This window comes from Sprattus sprattus (assembly GCF_963457725.1).
Source record: "Sprattus sprattus genome assembly, chromosome: 1".
NCBI lineage: Eukaryota > Metazoa > Chordata > Actinopteri > Clupeiformes > Clupeidae > Sprattus > Sprattus sprattus.
Genome location: NC_137920.1, coordinates 8,132,688 through 8,160,214, shown reverse-complemented (window position 1 = coordinate 8,160,214; position 27,527 = coordinate 8,132,688). Strand labels below are relative to the sequence as shown.

Here is a 27,527-nt window from a genome sequence, read left to right as displayed (position 1 = left end):
TTTAATTTTCTCAAGATTTCCATAATGAATCGCCTTGGTGAGGCTTTGAGGTCAGACATAAGCGAGAGCTTGGCAAGGGAGCTGGAGGTGGTATTTGCTGACATGGCGGAGGAGACCGGGCATAAAGAGCAGGCCATGAGGATGACCATGGAGAAGATGCTGCAGGACCAGGTGACACTGGAGGCCACCATCAAGTCTGAGAGAGAAGAGAGGCAGAAGGAGACTCAGAGGCTTGAAGCAGCCGCAAAGACTGTGAGAGTCGAAGAGCAGGAGAAGTGCCGTGACTCCCTCTCCATCATGAAGCGCGAGGTAGAGAGGGTGACAGATGAGAAGGAGAAGATGAGAGACAAAAGGTATGCCCTGGAGCAGGAGCAAAGGAGACTGCGGTTTCTTCTAGAGCTGAAGGAAGACGATGCCTACGACAAGAGGAGGTCAGAGGAGACAGAGGAATTTATTGCCGACGCTGCCAACTTACACAGGTGGACCGAGAAGATGGAGAACGCCACCCTGACAACAGCAGTGACGACAGTCCTCAACAAACAGAAGCTGATGAAGGAGCTTAAGCACCAAGCTGGCAAGTGGATGGTAAGACGTGGCCCCTGTCCTTACACATGACACACACAGACACACACACCTTACACATGACACCCACACACACACACCCACCCACCTTACACGTGACACCCACACACACAGACACACCTTACACATGACACCCTGACTAGTGTGTGTGTGTGTGTGTGTGTGTGTGTGCGTGTGCGTGCGTGCGTGCGTGCGTGCGTGCGTGCGTGCGTGTGTGTGGTCCTAAGGAGTATAACGCCTCAACCCAAGAGACCGGTAGGAAAGAGGGTGCCCCTCTGGTTTTCAGAACCTGGATGCTGAGGGAGGAATGGAGGAAGCTCCAGAATAACAAGGCTTGCCTCAATGATAGTTACCAGGTACCTCATCACACAAAAAAGTTATAATTAAACTGCTTGTATTGAGTATTAAAATCATTGAACTATTATGCCTTTTATTGTTCTTAGACCTTCTACTGCCACAAGGAAATTGAGAAGATCATTAAGCAGAACCACAAACTGCAGCTCAAGATTGAACAAAAAGCTGGGCAGAAAACGAAACGACTCAGGGCAGAGAAAGCAAAAGAGGAAGAGAAAATCAGGGCAGCTGCAGCCATAAAGACCAAGGAGTTTGAGGAGATGTATAAGACAATCATGAAGGCTGAGTGGAAAGAGCTTAAGAGGCTGCAGGCTGAGGACAAAGAGGAGGATGAAAAAATAGAGAAAAAGAAAGCAATCGAAGAGAAAAAGAAAGTAAAAGAAGAGAAAAAGAAAGTTGAAAAACTGGAGGAAAACAGAGCAAAGGAAGAGAAAAAGAAAGAAAAGGAAGAAGAAAAGAAAGCAATTGAAGAGAAAAATAAAGCTAAAAAAATGGAAAAAAAGAAAGCAATGGAAGAGAAAAAGAAAGAAATGGAAGAGAAAAAGAAAGCAATGGAAGAAGAAAAGAAAGCAATGGAAGAGAAAAAGAAAGCAATTGAAGAGAAAAAGAAAGTTAAAAAAATGGAAGAGAAAAAGAAAGAAATGGACGAGAAAAAGAAAGCAAAGGAAGAGCAAAAAGCCAGAGCAGAAGAGGATCGTGCCGCTCAGAGAGAGATCCGCCCGAGGAGATGGTTCTCTTTCTGTAGGAGATCGTCAAGGGCAACCCAGAGCAGCACAACGCAATAAATGCCGGAGATCCTGGAATGCGACGCAGATCAGCACAACGCAATACATGCAGGAGATCCTGGAATGCGACGCAGATCAGCACAACTCAATAAATGCAGGAGATCCTGGAGGGCGACGCAGATCAGCACAACGCAATACATGCAGGAGATCCTGGAATGCGACGCAGATCAGCACAACGCAATACATGCAGGAGATCCTGGAATGCGACGCAGAGCAGCACAACACAATACATTTGGATTTGATTTGATTTGATTTGATTTGATTTGATTTGATTTGATTTGATTTGATTTGATTTGATTTGATTTGATTTGATTTGATTTGATTTGATTTGATTTGTTTATTTGATGAAGAGGGACAGTGTACATTAATAAACTGATATAACAATAACTGAGCCAATCTTTTAGTAAACTTCAGACAATAGAACCACAAGGTGAATCAAAGGTCTGAGGTGACCACCACCCCCCCACCGAATGTTCCAGAACATGCATACCCAAAGGAACCCTGGTAAGAAGGTGATGTGTATTACATGGGCCATGAGTGAGGGTGAGGCCAGACTGTGAATACACATGGCACACACACACACACAAGAGCATACATGTATGCAATGGTAATTATATGACTATATCAATTTCCATCAAAACATTAAAATGTAAATGCATCCAATTGTAGACAAAAGGCTAGTTTCCATTGGCAGTCCTCCTGCCAGAGTGAAACTGGCTAAAGATAGGGAAGAATTATAGCATAACATTGGGGAGGGTAGGAGAGAAAAGACAACACCCAGCCTATGCTCCTAGAGGAGTACAGTGTGGGAACAGTATAAAACACACCTCAGTACATAAGCACATACAACTCCCAAACAATACATACATGAATACAAAACACCAGAGCTACATGAAAAAGCTGCCACTTACATTGGCGCTAGGGATAGCCAGGAGTCTCATGACATGTACCAGGACATGACAAACACGAAGCAGGCGAAGGCGTGGGATGTGACCGAAGGTGTCAGCTTGGGGTGGAACGTAAACAGCGACTGCAGAGAATTCCCTGGGCAGGTAGAATGGTCTGCACTTGACCGTTAGATATTTGAGGTCAGGTGAGCAGCCGGACGATTTTTTTTTCGGATCCACTGGTTGTTGATCGGGATACACACACCACCTCCTCCATTCTTGCCCGAATCAACTGTTCTGTCCTGCCGACAGGGCCGTCGTAAAGGGGTGAAAGGTGGGGACAATTATAGGGGCCCACAAAAACCCCAGTAGCCTATTATGTAAGCTTCCCTTTCTATGACTAAATTATTATGTATAGGCATATCTTATGTTCATACTAATGCATCAGAGTTAAAACAAAGCGAAAAAATCAAGCAAAATGTTTTAAAAAATATTATTTTTTCCGAGCAATAACCCCCTTTTTTTAAATATCGTTTGGTCCATAGGCACATTAACACTCGCGCAAGTTAAGTCATATGGAGAGTTTAAAATGATACTTAACGAAGGGAAATCTACTGTATGGAGATATTTCTGCTTAATAGACGATGCAGATTCTAATTAGGCTGTTGGACATGTCCAATGTAAGAAGTGTGAAGTTTTAATGAAATATGATTGATACAACTCTCAATGGTTGGATGTATAGTTTCATAACGAACGTTGACGTGCAAAAAGATCTTCAATGGTAAGATTTGTCTGTTGTGCCTCCGTTGGTGTATCATAAAACGTGAGTTTTATTAAAGCATAGCGTGTGTAATGTGTATCTTTTTCATTCCGTTTGTTCCGTTGTCTGTCTGACCGTAGTTGGGGATTGCAGGGGAGTAAAATGCTCCACGGCCTCAGTAGATTAGTTAAATGTTTTTAACTTCGGGGTTAATTCCCTTTCCTTTACCTCCCTTCCCTTTACAGACAGCAGGAAAAGTTACAAAATGGAATGAAATAGCTACACATTACACACGCTATGCTTTATTAAAACTCACGTTACTCACATACTGGTTAACACTGTTAAGGCCTGAATATACTTCTGCATCCCTCTCCGTCCTCGAAAAAAAAATGGGCGGGCGGGGGCAGAAAAATTTGAACGTACTGGTCGGGCTTACATACAACTCCGACGGCTATGCGTCCTAAAGCCTGTTTAATGCCGGACCGCTGGGTGGGGTAACGACTGTTTGTCGAGCCCGTAGCTACACCATTACCTCTTTATTGGAAGTCATTGATTGTTTTCCCACCCAACTGTCACTGACATGACATGACACAGACGCTGCTTCTGGACCTGTCGGGCAGGTGTCGTCACATGGGCCTTGGAGACATCTAGCTCAGTCAATGTTAGCATGGCTAATGCTATATATTCACTTGAGAAGGCAAATGTATCTCCATCGTGGAGGTCATTTTTTTTGTCAAAAACATAGTAGCGATTTATAACAAAACGATATGCTTATCTTACATACAATACAGAAACTATTGTAAAACGATCCAATAAAATGAATACGTTCTTATTTTCTTTGGTATTTTTGTCACATTCATATTTGCAATGATCGCTGGGTAACCTTGTTTTCTATGGCTTTGACTACAACGCTATGACAATGCACTCATTGGCCATGAGACGGTTGCCCTTGTCAAAAAGTGGTAACGTGAATGTGTCACTATGAAACAAAGCATGCACACTTCGAACAAAATTACCCCCCAAACTCTGAGGACAGGGCCAGAAAAATAAACCCACGGTATTCATCATACCAATCAACATGCAGTGTTATAGTTATATCAGACACACAGCAAGAGCATGCATACCTCAACATACAGTTGTGGGACTGCCTTTTCAACCATGAATATGTTGAAAAACACATACAGGAGCACACTTACTTATGATCCTCTCCCTGGACACCTTTAATGCCCAAGAAGACGATCTTAGAGAAATCGCTGTGTGTGTGGTAGTCGTTTATTGTATAAATACCTCCTCCCGACAATCCTCACATACAGCGAACGATGGCAACTAGACAATGCGGTTGATGGTGGAGCTGGACTTTGAGTTATTAGCAGAGGACGTACTTGTAGCGATTTTTTTTTGGGCGACAACTACAACAACAGAACAGGAGACAGAGGCGCAGGTGGTATGTACGTTTACTAGATTTTCCGCTAAATCAAGCGTTAGCGTATTCACAATAACACTCAAAAGTGTGCTGCTAATGCTCAAAACCCCATTGAAACCCATGGTAGCTAGCTAGCCTCGTGCTAACAAGTACAATGTTATTGTGCTGATATATGCTCTCACACGCCACCCTCATTGAGGCAACGGTAATGTTTGTCTCAAGGGCTTTCACATGCCGTTTTATGTAAAGTCAGACATTCTAAATAGGTTCTACACATACATGAAATACATTTCCTATTTAATGGATGCAAAGTAATGCTGCTAGCTTTACTCCGTAGCAAATTACGTTAGATGTCAGTTCAAGCTGGTTGGAGAAGGCACTTTCAACACCGAGCCACCAGCCAAGAGACCAACAGTGGTCGGGAGCAATGTACTTTTCGAGGGTTTATATAAAATACGGTAGCCGTAATGCCGCAAGCGGTGAGGCTTTGTAGTTTACCAAAGTCGTACTAAAACATTTTGACAGAAAACAGGAAATGTGAGGTCCTGACATGTGTGATTACGGAAATGATGTAGTTTGGAAATGATGCCGTAAGCTGGCCAATCACAGCCAAGAGGGTATCCGACTCTCTCCGACTCTTTAAGAAAAGTTAGAAAAAAGCGTTTGTCTCCGACCAGCTCTCTGACGGCTCTCCGACGGCTCGGATGGGCGTCAACACCTGGGTGAAGGTGTTACCAAGGCGTGCCAAAGTGTCCCTCTACGACCAAATCGGAGAGAATCGTAGAAGTGTAAAAAGGCCTTTACAGCACATAAATCTTTGTCGCTGCATCCAAACTATGTGTCACCATTCTCCCTCCCTGTACGTGTTCCTCTTAAAGGAGCCGCACCATTTTACTAAACGTTCTTGCAATGTGAATCATTTCATTTAAATATGCTTATTGGCCTTATTGTGCACCATTGTGCGTTTAAAGGCGCTTTTTGTGTGAGAGAGCATTTAACTGTTGATGCCCCAGTTTAATAAAGCCAGGCTATTCATAAACAACGTAGGTAAATCTGGCATTAGTAGGCTACTATGAACAGTTGAGAAATTGATTCCGTCAGGCTTGGTTCGGATTCGAAAAAAACATATTGTAATACCCCAGACAGTCTTGGTCAAACTCGAGGGAAACTTCCCGTGCTTTATTGTTCAAACAAGCATATAACAACCGAGTTGCTGTTTCAGCCACAACTCACGCTTTTTACTAGAAATAGACAGCACCAAGTTACTAACCATCCTCTTCACTCTCACACCTGCACACGCACACACTCCTGCGCACACACTTAACTCCACCCCCTAAATCCCCCTAAAAGGCACACAACATTTCAGGAAACCTAACATGCACAGAACACAATAGCACAAGATATCACAATATTTTAATGGCTGTCGGACTCGGTCCGGGCTCGGTTTCTATTCTGCCGGACCGATCCACGCTCTAATCTGCATCCTCAACGGGCATTAGTTGTCCGTACTCCGATTTTATTCCCTGCCATTCATTGTCGGATAAGGACGAGGGGCGTAAGATACTGAAGCAAACCCTGAATATCAGTGATGCTGATCACAAGGTCAAAACATAAAGAAGTCAGTACAAAATGAAAGTCAGTACAAAATGAAAGGCAGTACAAAATGAAAACACTAAATATCATCCAAAGAAAAGATCAGTAAGGTTATAATTCGCCAAACGTTATAATACGCTGTCAATAAAATCCCAGTAGCAGTAGGACAGTTTTCCATTCTTACATGAGTGTTTACTAAAACTAAACTGCTATGGTAGCCTATTGACATGAGTCTTAAGCAGGGACATAATAATACCCAGTGACTCTTTGTTGAGTGGTTAATTGAAGAAAAAAAAATGAATTGGGTGCATTGCGTCAGGCACTGCCAAGAACATAGAGGAACAGAAAAATTAAGAACAAATTATAATACATATACAGTAGTCTAAGAAAAAAAAGTTGTGTCAAATTGATCTTTGGCGATGACAAGTTGGGGGGGCCCACAGCAATATTCTTTCAGGGGGCCCAGAATTCCTAGCAACGGCCCTGCCTGCCGATGAAAGGAGAGGCCATCGGGTAGGATGACAAATGATTTTTTTAGTACTGTTTTACTGAACTTGTTCCATGTTCATCAATTTCTTTTCAATGCACAGTCCTCTGTCCAGACATGGGCACAGGTTGTATCTCTGGATGTGGCTGTCCCATCTATGTCAGGACAGAAATATCTAGACATCCTGACAGACTCTGTGAACAGATTACAGAGTTACCAAGGTATAACATGCAGCAAGTACTCTGATTTGAGCCATGGGACATATTAGCAGCAGCTCAGCCTAGGAAGTCTTATAAATTATCCATTTAGCTGATCTCCAGCCAGTTGATGTTTCATTTCTTAATGTGCAGATCTGACTAACTGCAGTGGAAGCAGAGAGGGAATGGGGCACACTTGGTGAATAATCACTGATGAGTACTATTGTACAAAACTACAATGTAGACAGACCCCTGAAAAGTGTTTTGTCTGTGGATGTAGCTCCATTGTCCCATCATCACACTCTAGTGCTGTGTCACCGCATCATCATGAAATTCACCCTTAAATCTGGGACATGGAAAGAAAATGCAGTAATTGTGGGTAAACGATGGGTTGACTCAAAAACGATGGGTTGACAGATGTAATTCTAGAATATTGATCGGTTAAGATTAGTTACCAGGCAGGAACTGGCTAATACCAAGACCTCTATTTTGAGCAAAAACCTGACGATTACCTGTGTTTGTGAAGTGTAATATACATCCTTTATCAGTACTTTACGCTTACGATATTTACTGCTACAGATTACACCTATCACAAGTGTAATTCAGATGCTATTAATGTTGAACAGCAGCGTTAAACGTGACACCACATTAAAAGTTAGGCAAACGACGTTGTAGCTGTTATTAGCCAATCAAATACATGGGGGTTTTCCGTTCATGCCTGGTAACTAATCTTAACCAATCAATATTCTAGAATTACATCTGTCAACCCATCGTTTACCGACAGTAATCAACCAACACAAACTCACAATAGGCTACTATGTACAAACAGAACTGTGTATATACCATGGAATGCTTGATCAAGGGATCTGTTGGGACACCCCTGTAAGCAAAATTACGTCCCCTTGACGTCCTGTAATGGTCTCTCTGACCGTTCTAAAAACGTAAATGTGTATGGTTCCCTTGACAACTCTAGGACGTTTTGCACGACGTTCCAAGACCGTCCCGAGGACGTTGCGGTGACAACGGAAACGTTTTCTATAGGTCCTGGGGACGTTCTGCAGGACGTTGCAAGCACGTCCCGAGGATGTTGCGGTGACAATTGGAAAACGTTTTCTATAGGTCCTGGGGATGTGACTGTACACCAACTGGCCTGAAGGTGGCCTGACAACAAATGACAATACATACATTTACCGTTGGCCAAACAAAAGAGATTTTAAGGGAATGTCTGCTTTTGATAGGTGTGTGAACAGTTTAAAATAGATAGTACAATTCTGAAAACAACATATTGTGTTTGGGTCAATAATTCAACTTGTCTTTACTTTATGTGACCTGTTTTAACAAACTACATTGTAAAAGAAAAATATGCAAAAAAATCCACAAGAAAAGTAGTACACAAAATATTACATAACCAAATCATCAAAATCTATCAAAAAGAATTCCTTTAATACATAAAAATGAAACACAAACCAATTTACACACACAAAACACAAAAAAAAACACACAAACACACTGACAACCATGACTCATTCTGTGCCAAAACCTGAACAGTTCGGCGGTCATATTTTGTAACGCTTTGCGTTACGTCTAGTTTTTCAACGACTCACGAACTAGAGATTCCTGCAGTCACACTCCTGCCCAGGCTGTGGCAGTAGTACATACTTTTCTGTCTGGTTTGCCAACTACCGGAAGTTCACAAGTAAAAACATTTCAGAGGAATCCACGGGAGAAGTTTACGGTGTGTTGCCGAAGTTTCTTCTGTAAAGGCCGTTTCGTCTTCCTATTTTGCTGTGATGAACACTGCTTGACGTTAACATTAAATTAACAGATCTTTATGTGCTAACTTATTTGAAGTACGTTTTAAGTCATACTTTGTGATCTAACGCTACTGTGGAATCTTACGAAGAAGGCTACGATGTCATGGGCATCTGTAGCCTTCTTCATTAGCTCGTACTCGAATATCTTTATGTGCTAACTTATTTGAAGTACGTTTTAGGTCACAGTATCATGAATCATGACATCTTAGTCTTCGTTACATTAGATCGATCAGCTTTGTAACATCTTAGCCTTCTTCATTAGCTCCTCCTCAAAGATTTGAATGTGCTAACTTATTTGAAGTAGGATTTTAGTCACAGTAGGCTATCATGACATCTTAGCCGTCTTCGTTAGATCCAACAGTAGCCTTAGATCGCACAGTTTTATAACATCTTAGCCTTCTTCACTAGCTCGTACTCGAATGTATCAGCCATAGGCAAGTGAGAGATACGGAGACCGCGACAATAGAAGTGATTTCCTCCGGTCGAAATGCGACGTGCCAGTTAGCTAGTTTATTTCTCTGGAACTTTGACAAAGATAAAAACAGTGATTGACAGTCATTGTTTTTCTCTTTTCTTTGTGGTGTTCCCTGACTTTATAGGAAACTGGATGGGATCATCTCTGGTCCGTTGCTAACATGGATCTCGGCCTGCCGTCGAGACCTGCCTGTGATGAAACACACCAGATACCCCTGAGACCGAGAGTAAAAGAAGAGGACATGAAAGAAGAGGAATATGAACATATTGTTACATGCCAAGATGAAGAAGAAAAGCCCATTGCAGATCTTCACTGTAAAACGGAATCAGACTTCACAGAGTCACTAAGCTCCACTCTTAATGACACCCTACACACAACAGTGGAGGTTAAAGTAAAGAAAGAAGAGGATGAGCAGGAACACAATGATTGTTTTCTGGAAAGTAAGTTTTTCAGACTGATGAACTAAGACCTATGACTAAGACTTGTGTTACATTATATTTAATTTGTGTTTTTCCCCTGACTTAATAGGAAACTCTGGACGGGATCATCTCTGGTCCGTTGCTAACATGAATCTTGGACTGCCGTTGAGCTCTGGCTGTGATGAAACACACCGGGTACCCCTGAAACTGATAGTGAAAGAAGAGGACATAAAAGAAGAGGAATATGGACATATGATTACATGGCCAGATGGAGAAGAAAAGCCCATTGCAGATCTTCACTGTAAAACTGAATTAGACATCACCGAGTCACTAAGCTCCACTTATAATGAAACACTACAGATAGTGGAGGTTAAAGTGAAGAAAGAGGAGGAAGAGCAGGAACACAACGATTGTCTTCTGGAAAGTGAGTATTTCAGACTGATGCACTAAGAGCTGTGTTCAATGGTCAACTGATGATTATGTATTTATCTGACCTGTTGTGATGTGTATTGAGACCAACAAAATTCTGTTAATGGGCTGGCATTCTTTGAGTGTGATACCTTTCAATTTCCAGGCATTAACGCAATATAGATTTAATAGGATATAGAACAGGGGTGTCAAACATATGGCCCGCGGGCCGGATCAGGCCCACCTAGGTGTCCAGCTCGGCCCGTCGGATGACTTTGCTAAGTGTGAAAAGAAAGACATAAATTGCAAAAGTCGCTGTTATACCTAATCAGTCCACTGGGGGCCGCGCTGTTAAACTAACATTACACTGAGAACCATAACTAACAGTTAATGAAGCTGCTTGCAGCTAGCAGCTAGCTAGCGAACTTTGCTATCTAGCTAACTATCTAGTTGAGAGAACATCCCTGAACAGTTATGGTTCATGTCAATTAGTATTATTACCACTAATAGTATATAACTAGTCTCTCCAACAAAATGTGTTAATGTTGAAATAAAATGTTAATCTTAAGTCTAAAATTGCACGGTGAGCTGTCCTAGCAAAACGCCAGCTAGTTGCAAGGAGCTTAATACTGTATCAATGTGTATCAAAACGTCCCAAAAGATCATTATGAACTTTTGTATTTGAAACTTTGTAGCATTTTGTTAATGGCACCATGAACACACATCCCTTTAACAATAACGTTACCAGCACCTATCTACCTTGCTCCACACTGCTTCGTTACTGCACTGTACAAATTGTCACCACCCTAGCTAGCTATGCTAGATGGATACCTCCCCAGATTTTCTCACCAGAGACGGAATAAAGACTAAACATAAAGAATCTTTGAAGGTAATTAGCTAGTTTGAAATATTATATACAGATCTTACCCAGCGGTGAAAGAACATGACAAGTATGCAAGGGGGAGCTGGTTGCATTTAATGAAGAGGTCATGGGTTTCTAATGTTTTTGATTGAGACCTGTATGCTTTTGCGTCGATTATTGATGTGTCCACTTCGTTGTTTATCTTGATGTTTTGGATACATCCTTCAACTGCATATTGCAGTCTCTTTTGCAATATGAAATTGCACTTGTTTTCTTAATAAATGTCAAGGGTTGTGAATCAGAATGTCTCTTAAGAATATGGAAGTTTATGAGTACCAACGTTTTGTCACTTTTTTAAACGGTCTAGTAATGGCTTTAAAAACAGCGTAAATGCGATGTCTGCTCCTCTGCAGACGTCAAACGCGTCGCAAGGCGAGGGGATATGCGGAGGAGAGCCATAAACAGTGGGCTGATGTCTTTATGTTTGTGATATATTAGAAAGACCTTAAAATAGGGTTTATCATCCAAAAGCCTTCACCAATGATTTAAACATAGAGAAATATTGTCATTATGTATGCGTTATTATGCTATGATTTTACTGGTCCGGCCCACTTGAGATCAAAGTGGGCAGTATGTGGCCCCCTAACTGAAATGAGTTTGACACCCCTGATATAGAATATAGATTTCCCCCCCACCCCCTTAAAACATGCTACCTGTACAAGTGTTGATAGGGAAGTGGTGTACAGATATGGCTGCTGAATGAAGTGCTCAGGTTGTTGCCCAACCCTTCTTAAACAAAACCAAACAACCATCTAATTAGGAGCTGTGTTCTTTATCTCTAACATATTGCTCTCATACTGGCATGAAATGTATTGATTAACAAAAATAGGTTGTAATTGTGAGACATAATGAATGCACATGTACAGTGCCACTTGAAAGTATGTGAACCCCTTGAGCACTTAAGCGTTTTCTGTTGTTTTACCATGATTTTTCATTTTTTTCATCACCAATTTTCCATAGATGAAATGTCAGGTTTATGTTTATCATTTGCATGTACTTGTTTAGAGGAAATTGTTTGAGAAGCTGAAAAACTACATGAAACATGGAATTAGTCCATTTCAAAAGTAAGTGAACCCCCAGCTGAATTGATAAAGTCAAGCAGGTAACAGATTCAGTGAAACTTATTTGGGTGAATAATTAGTCAATTGAGCAAACCGATCATCTGAGACATCCTTAGGGAAAGGTTTGGGCAACACAGATTAAAAGAGAGAGGAAACCAACCAAACTACTGTAGTGCCAAGGTGTACCCACACAGATCAACAATGCCGAGAGGAAACGAGATATCCGAGAACATCAGGAAGAAGGTACTGACAGCCCATCAGTCTTGGGAAAGCTATAAGACCATCTCCAAAAGATTCCAGCTCCATCCATCCATCCAAGACAAATCATTTTGAAATGGAGGGCATTCAACATGACCGCATCTCTGCCTAGAAGTGGACGCCCATCAAGACCATCACCAAGAAGCACCAGAAGAAGAATAAATCAGGTAAAAGTCAACCCACACATCACCTCTAAAGAGTTTCGGACCTCTCTGGCAGCATCTGGGGTAAATGTACATGGGTCTACAATCAAACGAAAATTGTTGGTTTTGATCGTGACAAAATAATTCTATCTCGGACTCATCTGTTTAAAGAAGGGACTTCCAGAAGGCCTTTGGTTTATCCAAGTGCTCTCGGGCAAAGTTGAAACGGGCAGTTTTGTTCTTTCTTGAGAGCAGAGGCTTCCTTCTAGCAACCCGATCATGAATGTCATGTCTAATCAATTTTCGTCTGATTGTAGACCCATGTACATTTACCCCAGATGCTGCCAGAGAGGTCTGAAACTCTTTAGAGGTGATGTGTGGGTTGACTTTTACCTGATTTATTCTTCTTCTGGTGCTTCTTGGTGATGGTCTTGATGGGCGTCCACTTCTAGGCAGAGATGCGGTCATGTTGAATGCCCTCCATTTCAAAATGATTTGTCTTGGATGGATGGATGGAGCTGGAATCTTTTGGAGATGGTCTTATAGCTTTCCCAAGACTGAAGGGCTGTCAGAACCTTCTTCCTGATGTTCTCGGATATCTCGTTTCCTTTCGGCATTGTTGATCTGTGTGGGTACACCTTGGCACTACAGTAGTCTGGTTGGTTTCCTCCCTCTTTTAATCTGTGTTGCCCAAACCTTTCCCTAAGGATGTCTCAGATGATCGGTTTGCTTAATTGACTAATTAAGCACCCAAATAAGTTTCACTGAATCTGTTACCTGCTTGACTTTACCAATTCAGCTGGGGGTTCACTTACTTTTGAAATGGACTAATTCCATGTTTCATGTAGTCTTTTGGCTACTCAAACAATTCCTTCTAAAAAAAGTACATGCAAATGATAAACATAAACCTGACATTCCTTCTATGGAAAATTGGTGATGAAAAAAATGAAAAATCATGGTAAAACAACAGGAAAATCCTAAGTGGTCAAGGGGTTCACATACTTTAAAGTGGCACTGTATGTGATATGTAAGGGATAACGGCCGACGAGCTGTACAGTTCTACAAAGATAATGGACGATGGGGGGCAAAGAACTCCACGACGCGCAGCGTTTACAACATCCAAAAATGTTTTAATTATTATTATTATTATTTAGAATTTCCTTTATCTGTAGGAAACTTAATATGCATAATAACCTGATGAATTTTTGATTTGAAGCCTAGTGCTCCCGTTAGAGAAAAGTAGTGAGAAAGTAGTGCCTGGAACAGGCTGTTTTTAAAAAAAAAAAAAAACGTTACGTTGGTTGTCAATGGTAACCATTCAAGAGCATTGATATGGAACGGCGATTTAACTTTTCTACTGGGACTACGTCCAAGGTGTCCGTCTATACGAACTTAATGTACACCCCATTAGCCAATCAAAAAACAGTCTTTCGTTCCAGAGGGAAATAAATGTGCATGTGCACCCCTGTCCCTACATAGAATATGCTGGCTGTTGTTGAGTGACTTTGGTTAGGTAATGATGACATTAGAGATTACATTTACATTTAGTCATTTAGCTGACGGTTTTGTCCCAAGTGACGTTCAAGGGAGAGAACAGTCAAGCTACAAGCAATAGAACCTGGTGTAACAATAAATACTACTTTACATAAGAAATAGAAAAAAATCAATAGAAAAGAAAAAGAATGTAGGAATGTAACTGCTGTAATTGCAAGTTAAGCCCTAGTCGAAGTGCCAGTTCGGACGGGAGGTGCTCTCCGAAGAGTTGGATCTTCAAAAGCTTCTTAAAGGTAGAGAGGGACGCCCCTGCTCCCCTGCAGTTCATTCTACCCACCAGATCATACATCTGTGTTCTTCTACAGTTTTTTCAACACAATTCTGTCACTTTTTCCTGTACACTGCTTTCATTCCCATGTCTGATCCATGTGATTCCTTTGAGTCATCCTCTACTCCTGCTGAGTAATCACTCTTTGCATTTTATTGTGGAAATGCATCTCTAATAAACACAAAGACTTTAGTTGATGATGTTTTCTCCTCCTCCAGCCTCTCGTGCCTTCACATCTCCCTCAGGAACCCCAGCTGAGTCCAGAGTCGGCTCCGTGAGGCGCAGCCAGCGTCAAGCTCCTGTCCTGCTGTCTAAGGTGAATAGCAAGACTCTTTTGGCCATTACGATAAAAAGAAAAGGATTGCATTTATTATGTTAGCAGCTATCTCTTAGTGTGACGATAACCGTGCTGAGCAGTCCTTTACGGTGCCAGTGTGGTTAGTACGTCATTTTCTGTTTATTTATCTCTGGCAAAATCTGTATGTTTTTACAAGTGTTTTTAAACCCCCAACCCCCCTACACTTCCTACTGTGAGGCGCATTGTGTTTTTTCTAAATTGGAGAGCAAGGAGCTGCTGGACTTGTGCGCGGGACCATCTTGGATTTTAGGATAGAATCACATCAGAGCATGAACAGAATAGGAGCTCCAGATCCTATCAACAAGCAGGACACGGAACTGGTGTTTGATGATCAAACTCTCTGACAGAACTGGCTTCTGTTCCTCCTCAGGTTCCCAGAGCGGACTCGGACCAGGGTGGAGGGGGAGACCCTGTGGAGAGTGTAGATGGACAGGGAGGGAGAGAGCAAGACCCAACAGCAGAGAGACCAGGTGAGAGGGTTTACACATGAGAGTGTATACACACACACACACACACACACACACACACACACACACAATAGAAGGCAGTTTGCTTGCTGTATGAACAGTAAAGGCAAACAGCAAGTCTGATTTTTTTGCGTGTGTGCCAGGTGTTTCAGGTGTGTCAAAGAGAAAGAGGTTGAAACAGCAGAAAGACCAGTCGAACATCCACAAGCGTGGAGGCAGTCTGCGAAAAAGACCCAGAGTGAGCTACGCAGAGGAAGAGGAGCCCAAAGATGAAGATCGCCTCTGTGAGCTGCCCTTACTGCTGCCTCTCTTTATCTCTTACACACACACACACACACACACCAGGGATTAAAATTAACAATTCAATTCAATTCAAAGTACTTTATTTTTCCGTTAGGAACTTCAGATGTGGAGGAGGTGTGTGTCCATACCCGACAATACATAAAACAAACACACACGCACACACAGATACACACAAGCACACACACACACACATACACACACTCACACACACACACACTCACACACACGCACACCATCAGCCCACACTAGACATAAGGCAGATAATAATGGCAGATTATAATAATAAACCTTGCTGAGCCTGGTGAATAAATAAGTTAATACCTCCACAGTGGAGGGACAATAAATAATGATTAAAAGAGAGTCCAGGTGTTTAAAAGAGAGAGAACACCGTTCAAGCAGGGGGTTCAGCCATTTAACAGTCTAATAGATGCTGGGACAAAGCTTGACAGGGCTCTATTTGTCCTTAGTGTAGGTGCTCTGTATCTGTGGCCTGAGAGTAGGAGGCAATACTGAGTGTGTAGAGTGTGTGTGATGTCCAAGGTGATTTGTTTTGCTTTTTGCTTAGTCCTTTTGTTGTATATGCTGATGAGTGATTCCTGCTGTTGTCCAATTATTTTGCTGCTCAGTTTGATGATTCTGTTTAGTGGGTTCCTATGGATGTTGGACAGCGCTCCAAACCAGGAAGTGATGTTGAAGGTGATTATGGATTCAATGAAACATCTGTAGAATGCAGTCAGAACGGATTGGTGGACCTGGAGTTTGCGGAGTTTGCGAAGGAAAAAGAGACGCTGCTGACACTTGGAGTAGATGGTATCGGTATTTGTTTTGAAGTTGAGTTTGTGGTCAATTATTGTTCCAAGATATTTGTATGTGTCAACCCTTTCTATCGGCTGGTTATTGACAGTCAGAGTGGGAAAGGTGGAGGGGGACTTTCTGAAGTCTATTATTAGTTCTTTTGTTTTGGTGATATTGAGATCAAGGCAGTTCCGGCCACACCAGTCTGAAAAAGTGGCCAGCTCAGACTGTAACTGATCGGATGAGTTGGTGGAGTCCATGATGACAGTGTCGTCAGAGTACTTTATGTATGTAATGTCTGGGTTTGTGCTTCTGCAGTCGTTGGTGTAGAGAGTGTAAAGAACTGGTGAGATGACAGAGCCCTGTGGAGCACCTGTAGAGATCCTTCTGGATGAGCTGAGGTGGCCATTAACTCTCACTCTCTGGTGTCTGTCTGTCAGGAATGAGAGCACCCAGAGTATGAGGTGGGGATTGACCTCCATCTGGAGAAGATGTTGTCCCATTAGATGGGGTTGCACAGTGTTAAAGGCACTCGAGAAGTCTATGAACACCAGGCGTACAAATGACTTGGGCTTGTCAAGGTGGGCATAGGCTCCATGCAGTAGCGTCAGTGTGGCGTCATCCACCCCTCTGTGACGTTTGTACGCAAACTGAAGCGGGTCAACGTGCTTACTGACCTCCGCCTGTAGCTGTGTGATCATTAACCTCTCAAAGCCTTTCATGACCAGGGATGTTAGGGCCACAGGTCGGTAGTCATTGTCGCAGGTGGGTTTACTCTTTTTAGGCACAGGGCATATGATGGAAGATTTCCAGACTGAGGGGATAGAGTGTTCAGCCAATGAGCGGTTAAAGAGGTGGCAGTAGACACCAGCAAGCTGGTTGCTGCAGGCCTTCAGGAGGCGGCCACAGATCTGGTCTGGCCCTGGTGCTTTGTTTGGCCTTGTCCTTCTCAACACCAGCTCAACCTCCACCTGCTGCAGCTGCCTATTTACGTAGCCCGGCATCCTAGCAGTGAGCTCCTCTGTCAGTTTCTCCCTCTCCTGTGAGTGGTCCACTTTCTCAAACCTGCAGTAAAACTGGTTAAGGTTCTCTGCCATGTTAATGCAGTCTTCTTCCCCAGTGGTGGGGAGAGCTGAGTTGTTGTTGGGGAGGCCAGCTAGGGTTTTGACGCCTTGCCATACAACTCTCGGCTTACCCTCCAGGAAGAGTTTCTCAACTCTCTCCTTATATTCCCTCTTTGCTGCTTTTAATTGTTTATTCAGTTTATTTTGAATGAGTTTGGACTCAATTTTATTTCCAGAGAAGAATGCAATTTTCTTTTCATTCAGGGTTGATTTCAGGGCTTTTGTTATCCAAGGCTTGTTGTTAGAAAATACCTTAACAGTCTTAGTAGGGACAATCATCGCCTCACAGAAATGTATGTAGTCAGTTACCACATCTGCAGCCTCCTCTAGGCTGTTGCCCTGCATTAGCACCTCCCAGTCAGTGCACTCGTAGCAGGCCTGAAGAGTCTCAATTACAGCATCATCATCCCACTTTTTCACCTGCTTCTTTAGAACACCCTCCCTTTGCAGCTTCGTGCGATAAGCGGGGATAAGATGAACAACGTTATGATCCGCGGTGCTGAGAGGAGGTTTTTTACATGCCTTGTATGCGTTCTTTACATTACCATAACAGAGGTCGATTGTTTTGTCGCCTCTGGTAGTGCATTTAACATATTGTTGGTAGGTGGGAAGTATTTTATTAAGTCTACAGGCATTAAAATCCCCAAGGATAAGAACAGGTGAGTCAGGGGATGCGCATTCAATTTTGTGGACACACGCAGCTATGTTCTCAGATGCGCGTGTGGCATTGCCTGAGGGCGGGATGTAAACAAGCAGTAGGGATAACTGACTAAACTCACGGGGTAAATATTTTGGTCTAAATGACACGGCAAGCAGCTCCAAGTCAGGTGTACAGCAAGAGTCCTTCACAACAGCAGTTCTGCTCCATTCCTGATTCACATAGACACACAGCCCGCCACCGTGACTCTTCAGGCTACTCACAGTGTTCCGGTCCAGTCTGAGCGGAGTTCCGAATCCGTCCATAGAGAGCTCTGAGTCCGCGATGTTATTATCCAACCAGGTTTCGGTGAGGCAGATCAGGTTCGCCTGACTGTACGCCCATTGGCAAGTTATGTTCGCATGTAGTTCATCCAACTTATTTCGTAATGAGCGAACATTGGCAAGTACAATGGAGGGGAGCGGTGGACATTTCGATGTGCCGGTGAGTCTTTTCAGCCTCTGCCGAACTCCTCCTCTCCTTCCCCGCTTCCTTATCGAAGTATGTCGCCGGCGATCGTGGTTGGGCCTATGTCGTCTCAGTTCTCCCCAGTTTTCCAGATTCGGGGCTGAATAATCCATATTTTGTAGTAACAGCAGATCAGCTCGGGAGTACTGCAGAATTCCAATTCCGAGTCCCCCACAAACCGCGAGTGATCTGGCTACCCAAAATACCAGCAGTAAAAGTAGTAAACACTTCCTCATCTTGAATTTTGTAGAGTTCAGGCACGCTGGAAACTCTTTGATCAAACCTGTAATCTAAGTGGGCATACGATGTACCATTCAATCACTTCAGCCAACTAGACACGGAAGTAGAAACAAACAAAACGCCGGACAGGACGTACGAGAGATGCCCTCCACTTGTCGCCATTACAGCGCCAGTAGATCATCGGAACGGAAAAACGTAATACGAACGGAACGATGTCTTGGCCTACAAACCGATGTCTTGGCCTACAAACAATAACGCGTCCCGTAGTCCCGGGGCCGTATTCAATTGTCATTGGGACGATAAACAATTTAATTTGGGACGACGTTGGGACGACAAGAATTTCAGCCCGCTTTTTATTGCACTTGCAACTCATTTAAACGGAAAAGAAACGCAATTTCAATGTCCTTGAATCAATGAAGACATTAGACACTGACAATAAATCTGACTTGACTTGAAATGGACTCGCGCCTCACGTTTGTGTTCTATTAGTGACAACAGTGGCGGTCCGTGCATTTCACGACTAGGCCTTCAGTGATGTGCCACACGATGTTAAACTGAGTGAATCCACCTCTTAATACCATCATTATGACGACATGGCTTTCGAACCATATATTTATACAGAAAGGCAGTATAAAAGTGAGCATTGCATCACCTTAACATAGGATAGTCAAGTACAGACTTAATATTTTCCGGAGCATTTAAAATCAATACACTTGTATTAACAATACATTAAGAGTAGTAAACTCTCAGTTATATGATCGCTTGGATATTACTTAAAAATAAAAGGCGATTTTCAGGGATTAGTCTACGAAGTTTTATTCAGTCCACCGAAAGTAGCCTATGTGAGCTTTAACAAGTTTGTCCACTAAACATCGCATTGTCCCACCTGCAAAGCAGTTTCATTAAACTTCCTATCCTCACGATATCCAGTTTTTCTTGAAAGTTCCGTCTTGAAAATGGCGTTGTAATTGTATCAAAAACTGGAATTATCAAGTTGGTGTAAACTAGTTTATTTGAGTTGGTTAATGTCATTATATTTAGTCTTACCAATTGAAACAACTAGCATAATAAGCATTGCAACCGATGTACGTCGTTTTCACATTAGCCAACTAAACTGAGCACTGAAGCACTGCACCGGTCTGCCTCAGTATCCAATCAAAGGACGTTTACGTGTCACGTTCAATTCTGAAGGCCTCAGGGAAGATTTCTATTCTCGGGGAAGATTCTTGGAGCCTGGCAACACATGATAGCTGAAATATGATTGGATGAAAGCTCTAACATAAATAAACAACGCTGAAAGCTATGAAATCAAGAGAATGGACTATGGGGAATAATTTAATACATATTTATGAAAAGAAAATATTAAAATTAAATTAAATTAAAAAGGAAGTTCCTTCCTGAGTGGAAAAAGACATATTCTTGTATTAAATGGGATGCAGGAATAGGAATGTCATCTCAGTTTTAAGAAATGACCCAAACCAATTGAGAGAGTTTTAATAAACAGTTTTGGATTTTAAATCTATTGCCAGCAGCAGTTTTTATTCTTGTATAATCTTAATGGAATTCATTGTTTGAATTAATTTGCACCGAATTTAGTTTTTTTTTTTCCATAAAATTCGGGACGGTTCCGGGACGTTTCGGGACGGTTGAAAATGATTTTCGGGACGGTTCCGGGACGGTGGTGAAAAAAGTTAATTTTAATCCCTGACACACACACACACACACTCACACACACACACACACACACACACACACACACACACACTGTGATCTGTTCTTACTGCTGCCTCTTCACCTCTTAACCCTCTCCTTCGAAACATTGGGCCTCATTCTCGATCATTTTCTGAACTTCTTCTGAAATGTTACCTACACGACTCCGTAAAAACAACGTAAGGGAAACACTTCCGCCGCATTCCTGCACGCTTGAAAATGCATTCATAAGCAGCCGAAGTCTCCTCAGCTGTGTTCCCCCGGATCAGTTTCTTAAATTGATGTGCGTTCTTGTGAAAGTGGATTTTCATACATACACGCCCCGCCAGCTCCTTATTAGGGCACACAACCGTAGAAACGTGTGCTGTCGGAATCTCCCGAATCCATACGAAAGCACCTCGTAAGGCAAGGCAAGTCATGTCTAAGCGGAAAGCGAGTGTCCATTCTATTCCACTATGGCTATTTAAACTTAATTGGGTTTAGTGTTTATTTATTTATTCACTTACATTTGCAGTGTTCGTTTACATTTACATTCACATTCAGTCATTTAGCAGACGCCTTTGTCCAAAGCGACATACAAGGGAGACGTACAAGCTACGAGCAATAGAGACCTAGTGTAACTTTAAATTCTACTTTACATAAGAAATAGAAAAACAACGTAGGAAAGAAAAAAATAATTGCAGGAATGCAACTGTTTCAAGTGCAAGTCAAGCCCTTATCGCAGTGACAGTTAGGAAGGGAGGTACTCTGTTGGTTCTTCAAAAGCTTCTTAAAGCAGCACAACAGATCAATAGCTATTCGCTAAAGGTATGCTAGCAGCTTAAACTAACGAAATCTCTTGAAATGTGCTGACTTTGACATTATGACAAACTAGTTACTCAACGACTGTCCTTACACAGTCAAACATCAAGCAAGTGCAACACAAGACAAAGCAAGACGGCAAATAAGCTACTCTGCCGCAGGCAAAACTACAGAACGCAGTTATATGCCTATGGACCCTCGTATGGCAATGGCACGGAGGCAATTCTCAATATTAAAAGTCATTGTAGCGGCCCAATTTTTTTTAAGCTGTTATTTTAAGGCTAAACTGCTTATCCTAATCCTGAAGTATAATTGTTGCATAATGGGGCTTTAAAGGAGAGGGACGCGCCTGCTCGGGTAGTGCTAGCTAGGCAGTTCATTCCACCAACGTGGATCTACAAATGAGAATAGTCTGGATTAGCATTCTGGTGTAGTCCTTTTCTTTATTTAATGACATCACGATGCCTCGTAGAATCATGACTATAAATGTGAAACGTAATTGTTAATGATACAAATATTGTCGTATTTATTATTATTATAAGTATATTAATCCGAGGATGTCTGTAAAGTTGATGTGAACGCAATCACCAACGGTTTGTACCAAATTCAGCCATTAACCCAGTTTTTAAAAATGCGATTCCTCAAATAACCACAATATGGCCCCGTCGCAGATAGATTTGTGAACGGTATCTTTCCCAGCAAACGAAAATCATAGCGTGCTTTACAGACAAAAAGCGGAAAATTGATTCCAAAAATCGCAAATTTAAGACAGAGTGGACTGACAAGTATGCATTTGTGCTGCTTGTGGGGAGCACAAGATCAATGTGTTTAATATGCAAAGAGACTGTTGCCCTTGTCAAAAGTGGTAACGTGAAACGTCACTATGAAACAAAGTATGCACACTTAGAAATACCCGCAGAACTCTGAGCGATCATACCAAGCAGCATGCAGTGTAATAGTTAGATCAGCCACACAACAAGAGTCTGCATACTTCAACATACTGTTGTGAGTCTGCTTTTTTTAACCATGAATATTGTGAATAACAAATACAGGATCGCACTCACTAATGAACACTTACATCAGTGCCTCCGCCTGGCCTTCACACCTTTTATGCCCAAGTTTAAACCACAAAAAAGTGCCACCTTTCACACAAATAAGGCCAGACCACATCACCTTTAGTGCATAGTTCGAACGGTTTTGTTGGAGTTATTTTTTTGGATTGGGTGAGCTGTTTCAAATAGAATGTTTACGATCAATCCTCTAGGACCTCAGCTCCCAAACTGGGGTACGCAAAGTGGTTCAGGGGGTACGCAGGGAGAAAAGTGAAAGTGAAAAAGCCCATTTCATCTTGATACTGAGCTATAAATAGACATGAATTCTTAAAGAGTCTGAATAGCCAAGTCGAGGCACCAAAAATACTAATGTAAACCCATGAATTGCTGCATCTAGAACATCTGTCTGTCATTCTAAATCCATATGAATCTCTTTCAGGTGCATCAGATGGAACCCAACAGAAGCTCCATGGACAGAATGATGAACTCAACCAGCAACTCAATGGAGGGCCGTACCACTGCACAGTCTGCAGGAAGAGTTTCATGGTCCTGAGAGAACTTGAGGAACACCAGGAAACACACACTCTTAGTGTAAATCAAAAGCAGAACACTGGTGAGAAGCTTCATAAATGTGTCCAATGTGGAAAAGCATTTACATGTTCCTCAGGTCTTCAAAGGCATATGCGAAAACACACTGGTGAGAAGCCTCATAAATGTGCACAGTGTGGAAAAGCATTTTCACAAGTTGCAAATCTTAAAACACATAGGCTAATACACACTGGGAAGAAGTCTTCTAAATGTGCCCATTGTGGGAAAGCATTTTCAAGCGTTGAATATCTTAAAACACATATGCTAATACACGCTGGACATAAGTCTCAAAAATGTGCCAAGTGTGGAAAAGCATTTACTTGTTCCTCAGGTCTTCAAAGGCATATGCGAAAACACACTGGTGAGAAGCCTCATAAATGTGCACAGTGTGGAAAAGCATTTTCACAAGTTTGTAATCTTAAAGCACATATGCGAAAACACACTGGTGAGAAGCCTCATAAATGTACCCAGTGTGGAAAAGCATTTTCACAAGTTTGTAATCTTAAAGCACATATGCTAATGCACACTGGGGAGAAGTCTTATAAATGTGCCCATTGTGGGAAAGCAGTTTCAAGCGTTGCATATCTTAAAACACATATGCTAATACACACTGGAGAGAAGCCTCATATATGTGCCCAGTGTGGAAAAGCATTTTCGTGTGTTTTTTTATCTTCAAAGGCACATGGTAAGACCCACTGGAGAGAAGTCTTATAAATGTGCCCATTGTGGGAAAGCAGTTTCAAGCGTTGCATATCTTAAAACACATATGCTAATACACACTGGAGAGAAGCCTCATAAATGTGCCCAGTGTGGAAAAGCATTTTCGTGTGTTTTTTATCTTCAAAGGCACATGGTAAGACACACTGGAGAGAAGCTTCATGTATGTGCTCAGTGTGGAAAAGCATTTTCAAACATTCCAGATCTTAAATCCCATATGCGAGTACATACTGGAGTGAAACCTCATAAATGTGCCCAGTGTCGAAAAGCATTTACAACCTCCTCACAACTTAAAGTCCACATGCGATTACACACTGGGGAGAAGCCTTATAAATGTGCCCAGTGTGGAAAAGCCTTCACAACCAACTGGCAACTTAACAACCACATGCCAAAACACACTGGGGAGAAGCCTCATAAATGTGCCCAGTGTGGAAAAGCCTTCACAACCAACTGGCAACTTAACAACCACATGCCAAAACACACTGGGGAGAAGCCTCATAAATGTGCCCAGTGTGGAAAATCTTTTTCAGATTCCAGAAACCTTCAACGGCATATGGTAGTACACACTGGAGAGAAGCCTCATACATGTGCCCAGTGTGGAAATGCATTTTCAAACGTTTCACATCTTAAAACACATATGTTAATACACACTGGAGAGAAGCCTCATACATGTGCCCAGTGTGGAAAATCATTTACAGATTCCTCAAATCTTCAAAAGCATATACTAATACACACTGGAAAGAAGCTTCATGTATGTGCTGAGTGTGGAAAAGCATTTTCACACACTTCAGGTCTTAAAATCCACATGCGAATACACACTGGAGAGAAGTCTCATTAATGCGCCCAGTGTGGAAAAGCATGTACACGTGTTTCACATCTTAAAAACCATATGTAAATCCACACTGGAGAGAAGCTTCATGAATGTGCCCAGTGTGGAAAAGTCTTAACAACCTCCTCAAATCTTAAAACCCATAAATGAATACAGACTGGAGAGGAGCAACATAAACTTAAGATCACACAGTATAAGGCTTGATCTTCCCCCTGTGTTCTCTCACATGACTGAATGGTATAAATGCCAACTCCTTCCTGCTATCAACAACCCAAAGAAGCCCCATTAATGCACTCAGGGCCTCATTTACTAACATTGTGACTGCAGCACAATCAGCGCCTTTGCCAAACCGCATATAGCGCACTGCATTTTGTGCTGTATTTTTCAAACCAGATCCTCGTTGGGCAATCAACGCCTTACTCCGCCCATTAGTGCTAAGCTAGCCCACTCCTGTGCATGTCCCTGCTAATCGCGCTGCGCTAACATAAGGGAGAATGGCCCTGCGTGTTCCTGCCACCATGGATGATGAGTCAGAATTAGAGCTGTTGGTATACAAGGTTACAGCAAACTTTGACCCCCATCACACTAAATATAGAGACGCATAAATATGTATCTGTTTAGCCATTCTGTCCACACCAAAACGGTGTATTCCGACACTGAAACGATGCTTTTCTAAAAATCTTTGCTTGTTATTGGTTGAACAGGACAGAATAGGTGTCTTTCTCTTCTGTTCAGTGCAGGTGGCATAAATTCTGTGATTGTTATTTCATCCTTTATACACCGTGATGCCAGCGTTAGTTCTCCAACATTCCATCAAATGTTAGGAAGGGGACACTCTTTGTGAAAATGCGTTTATTGTGGACAGGGACGTTTGGTAGTCATGGCACTAGGGGCAGCTTGCCCTCGAGAGGCTATAACGTCAAAATGAACATGGAGGGTGAAATTAATATGCTGCTCTGTCTCTACAATTTACTTAGTTTAGTGAGTGTACTTCAGGTGCGAGTTATTTTTCTGTATAGATCCGCGTTATTCCTATACAGAAGGCGAGCACTGTACTCGATGTGCTTGAACGATGGGTGGGAATGGCAAAGAATTTGGTATTAACCAAACATTGAGCAGCGATTCTGGCTAAAACGATATTATATGATGTATAAAAAAAAAAAACATTTAAACAAATAACATTTCTGATGTTTGTATTTATTTTTGTAATCAATTGTATTACATTTCTTGCATTCACATAGTTTTCATTTAGCAGCTGATATGTCATGCTCAAACACCTCTTGTTTCGTTACTAATACTTAATTAAGCGCACTTTACGCATCTCCTCCCATCTCTTTGCGATCAACACCCACTTTCCCTTATACCCTCCCAGCAGCGGGCAATCTGCATTATTACTCAAATGCTTTGTAAATAGGGATTTATTTCTTTACCCACTATTTGCGAAGAAATTACGCCTGAAATGGGCACAATTTTGTTTGTAAAGAGTGATATATGAGCATAGCCGGGGAAAGCACATGCTAACAAATCAACTCTTTGTGATCATTAATGATCATACAAAGGAGACAAATTATATCAACATTTGCTGTGTGGAAATCTAATACATTTTTTTAAAAACGTTTTAATAGGATGTATGTTAGAAATTCAATTATTTGTATTGTTTATTTATTTAATTTTTTTGCTTATTGAAGTGTCATTAATCTGTGGAATTGTCATGTAAATTGTCATTGCTGATGTCAAATTGAATTGTTACTAAACAAGTGATGAAACACAGCACAGCCTTATGCATTTATTTTCACTTTGGATGCGTTTAATATACACATTCCTGCCGTTAACAATATCCAGGCAAAGTTAAACATAAACAAATAAAGCATTTATATAAATGATGATTTATCACCTTGTGGTGACATTGTAGGGTATAGGACTAAGACAGATAATCTACTCTACATTCACCTTGCCTCTGCTTCATTATCAGACACTTTGACCCCAAACCACTTCCTGTACAGGTAGAGTATACCTTTGACCCCAAACCACTTCCTGTACAGGTAGAGAATACCTTTGACCCCAAACCACTTCCTGTACAGGTATATTATACCATAGATATCATATATAAAGGCTATATGTCTTACGGCGGAGTCTAGAACATCCGCACAGGTCGGCCATCTTGAGACAGGAAAGCGTTCTGGCAGGATCAGTGGTACCTGAGATAAGGTCAGTGATCTGCACAAACACTAATACTCTTACCTCGCTGAAATCATGACAGATTTACAAATTATTTGGTTTTTAACAAACTTTATTAACGTGGTTATAATTCTGGATGCTTTTTGGATAGTTTTTAGAAAATAACATAAATATGCAGTGTCATAACTACGTCTCTCATGTTTATAACAAACCAAAATGTTTAAAAATCGGTTGAAAATTGAGGAAGTTATGGTTATTTAAAAAGTATATACCACTTCCAACACAATGTTAAGGCTGAGCAGGCTGCTCTGCTGCAAGATGGCATCCATGTGCGGATCTATGGATTATACCTCTGACCCCAAACCACTTCCTGTAGAGGTAGAATATACCTCTGACCCCAAACCACTTCCTGTACAGGTAGAGTGTACCTCTGACCCCAAACCACTTCCTGTACAGGTAGAGTATACCTTTGACCCCAAACCACTTCCTGTACAGGTAGAGTATACCTTTGACCCCAAACCACTTCCTGTACAGGTAGAGTATACCTCTGACCCCAAACCACTTCCTGGATCTATGGATTATACCTCTGACCCCAAACCACTTCCTGTAGAGGTAGAATATACCTCTGACCCCAAACCACTTCCTGTACAGGTAGAGTGTACCTCTGACCCCAAACCACTTCCTGTACAGGTAGAGTATACCTTTGACCCCAAACCACTTCCTGTACAGGTAGAGTATACCTTTGACCCCAAACCACTTCCTGTACAGGTAGAGTATACCTTTGACCCCAAACCACTTCCTGTACAGGTA

General features: G+C 41.9%; 1 protein-coding gene across 1 annotated transcript; it reads left to right on the top strand.

Annotated features, from left to right (window-relative positions):
• Nucleotides 1–24: 24 nt before the first annotated feature.
• On the top strand, nucleotides 25–24,270 carry LOC308367253 (uncharacterized protein; the record flags this gene model as incomplete). Its single annotated transcript, XM_080841105.1, has 9 exons — nucleotides 25–585; nucleotides 1,026–1,247; nucleotides 9,482–9,797; nucleotides 9,886–10,200; nucleotides 14,609–14,706; nucleotides 15,119–15,218; nucleotides 15,359–15,499; nucleotides 22,845–22,951; nucleotides 24,241–24,270. The coding sequence occupies 9 exons, from the start codon at nucleotides 25–27 to the stop codon at nucleotides 24,268–24,270; spliced, it is 1,890 nt and encodes a 629-aa protein (XP_080697231.1).
• Between the last annotated feature and the right edge of the window lie 3,257 nt (nucleotides 24,271–27,527).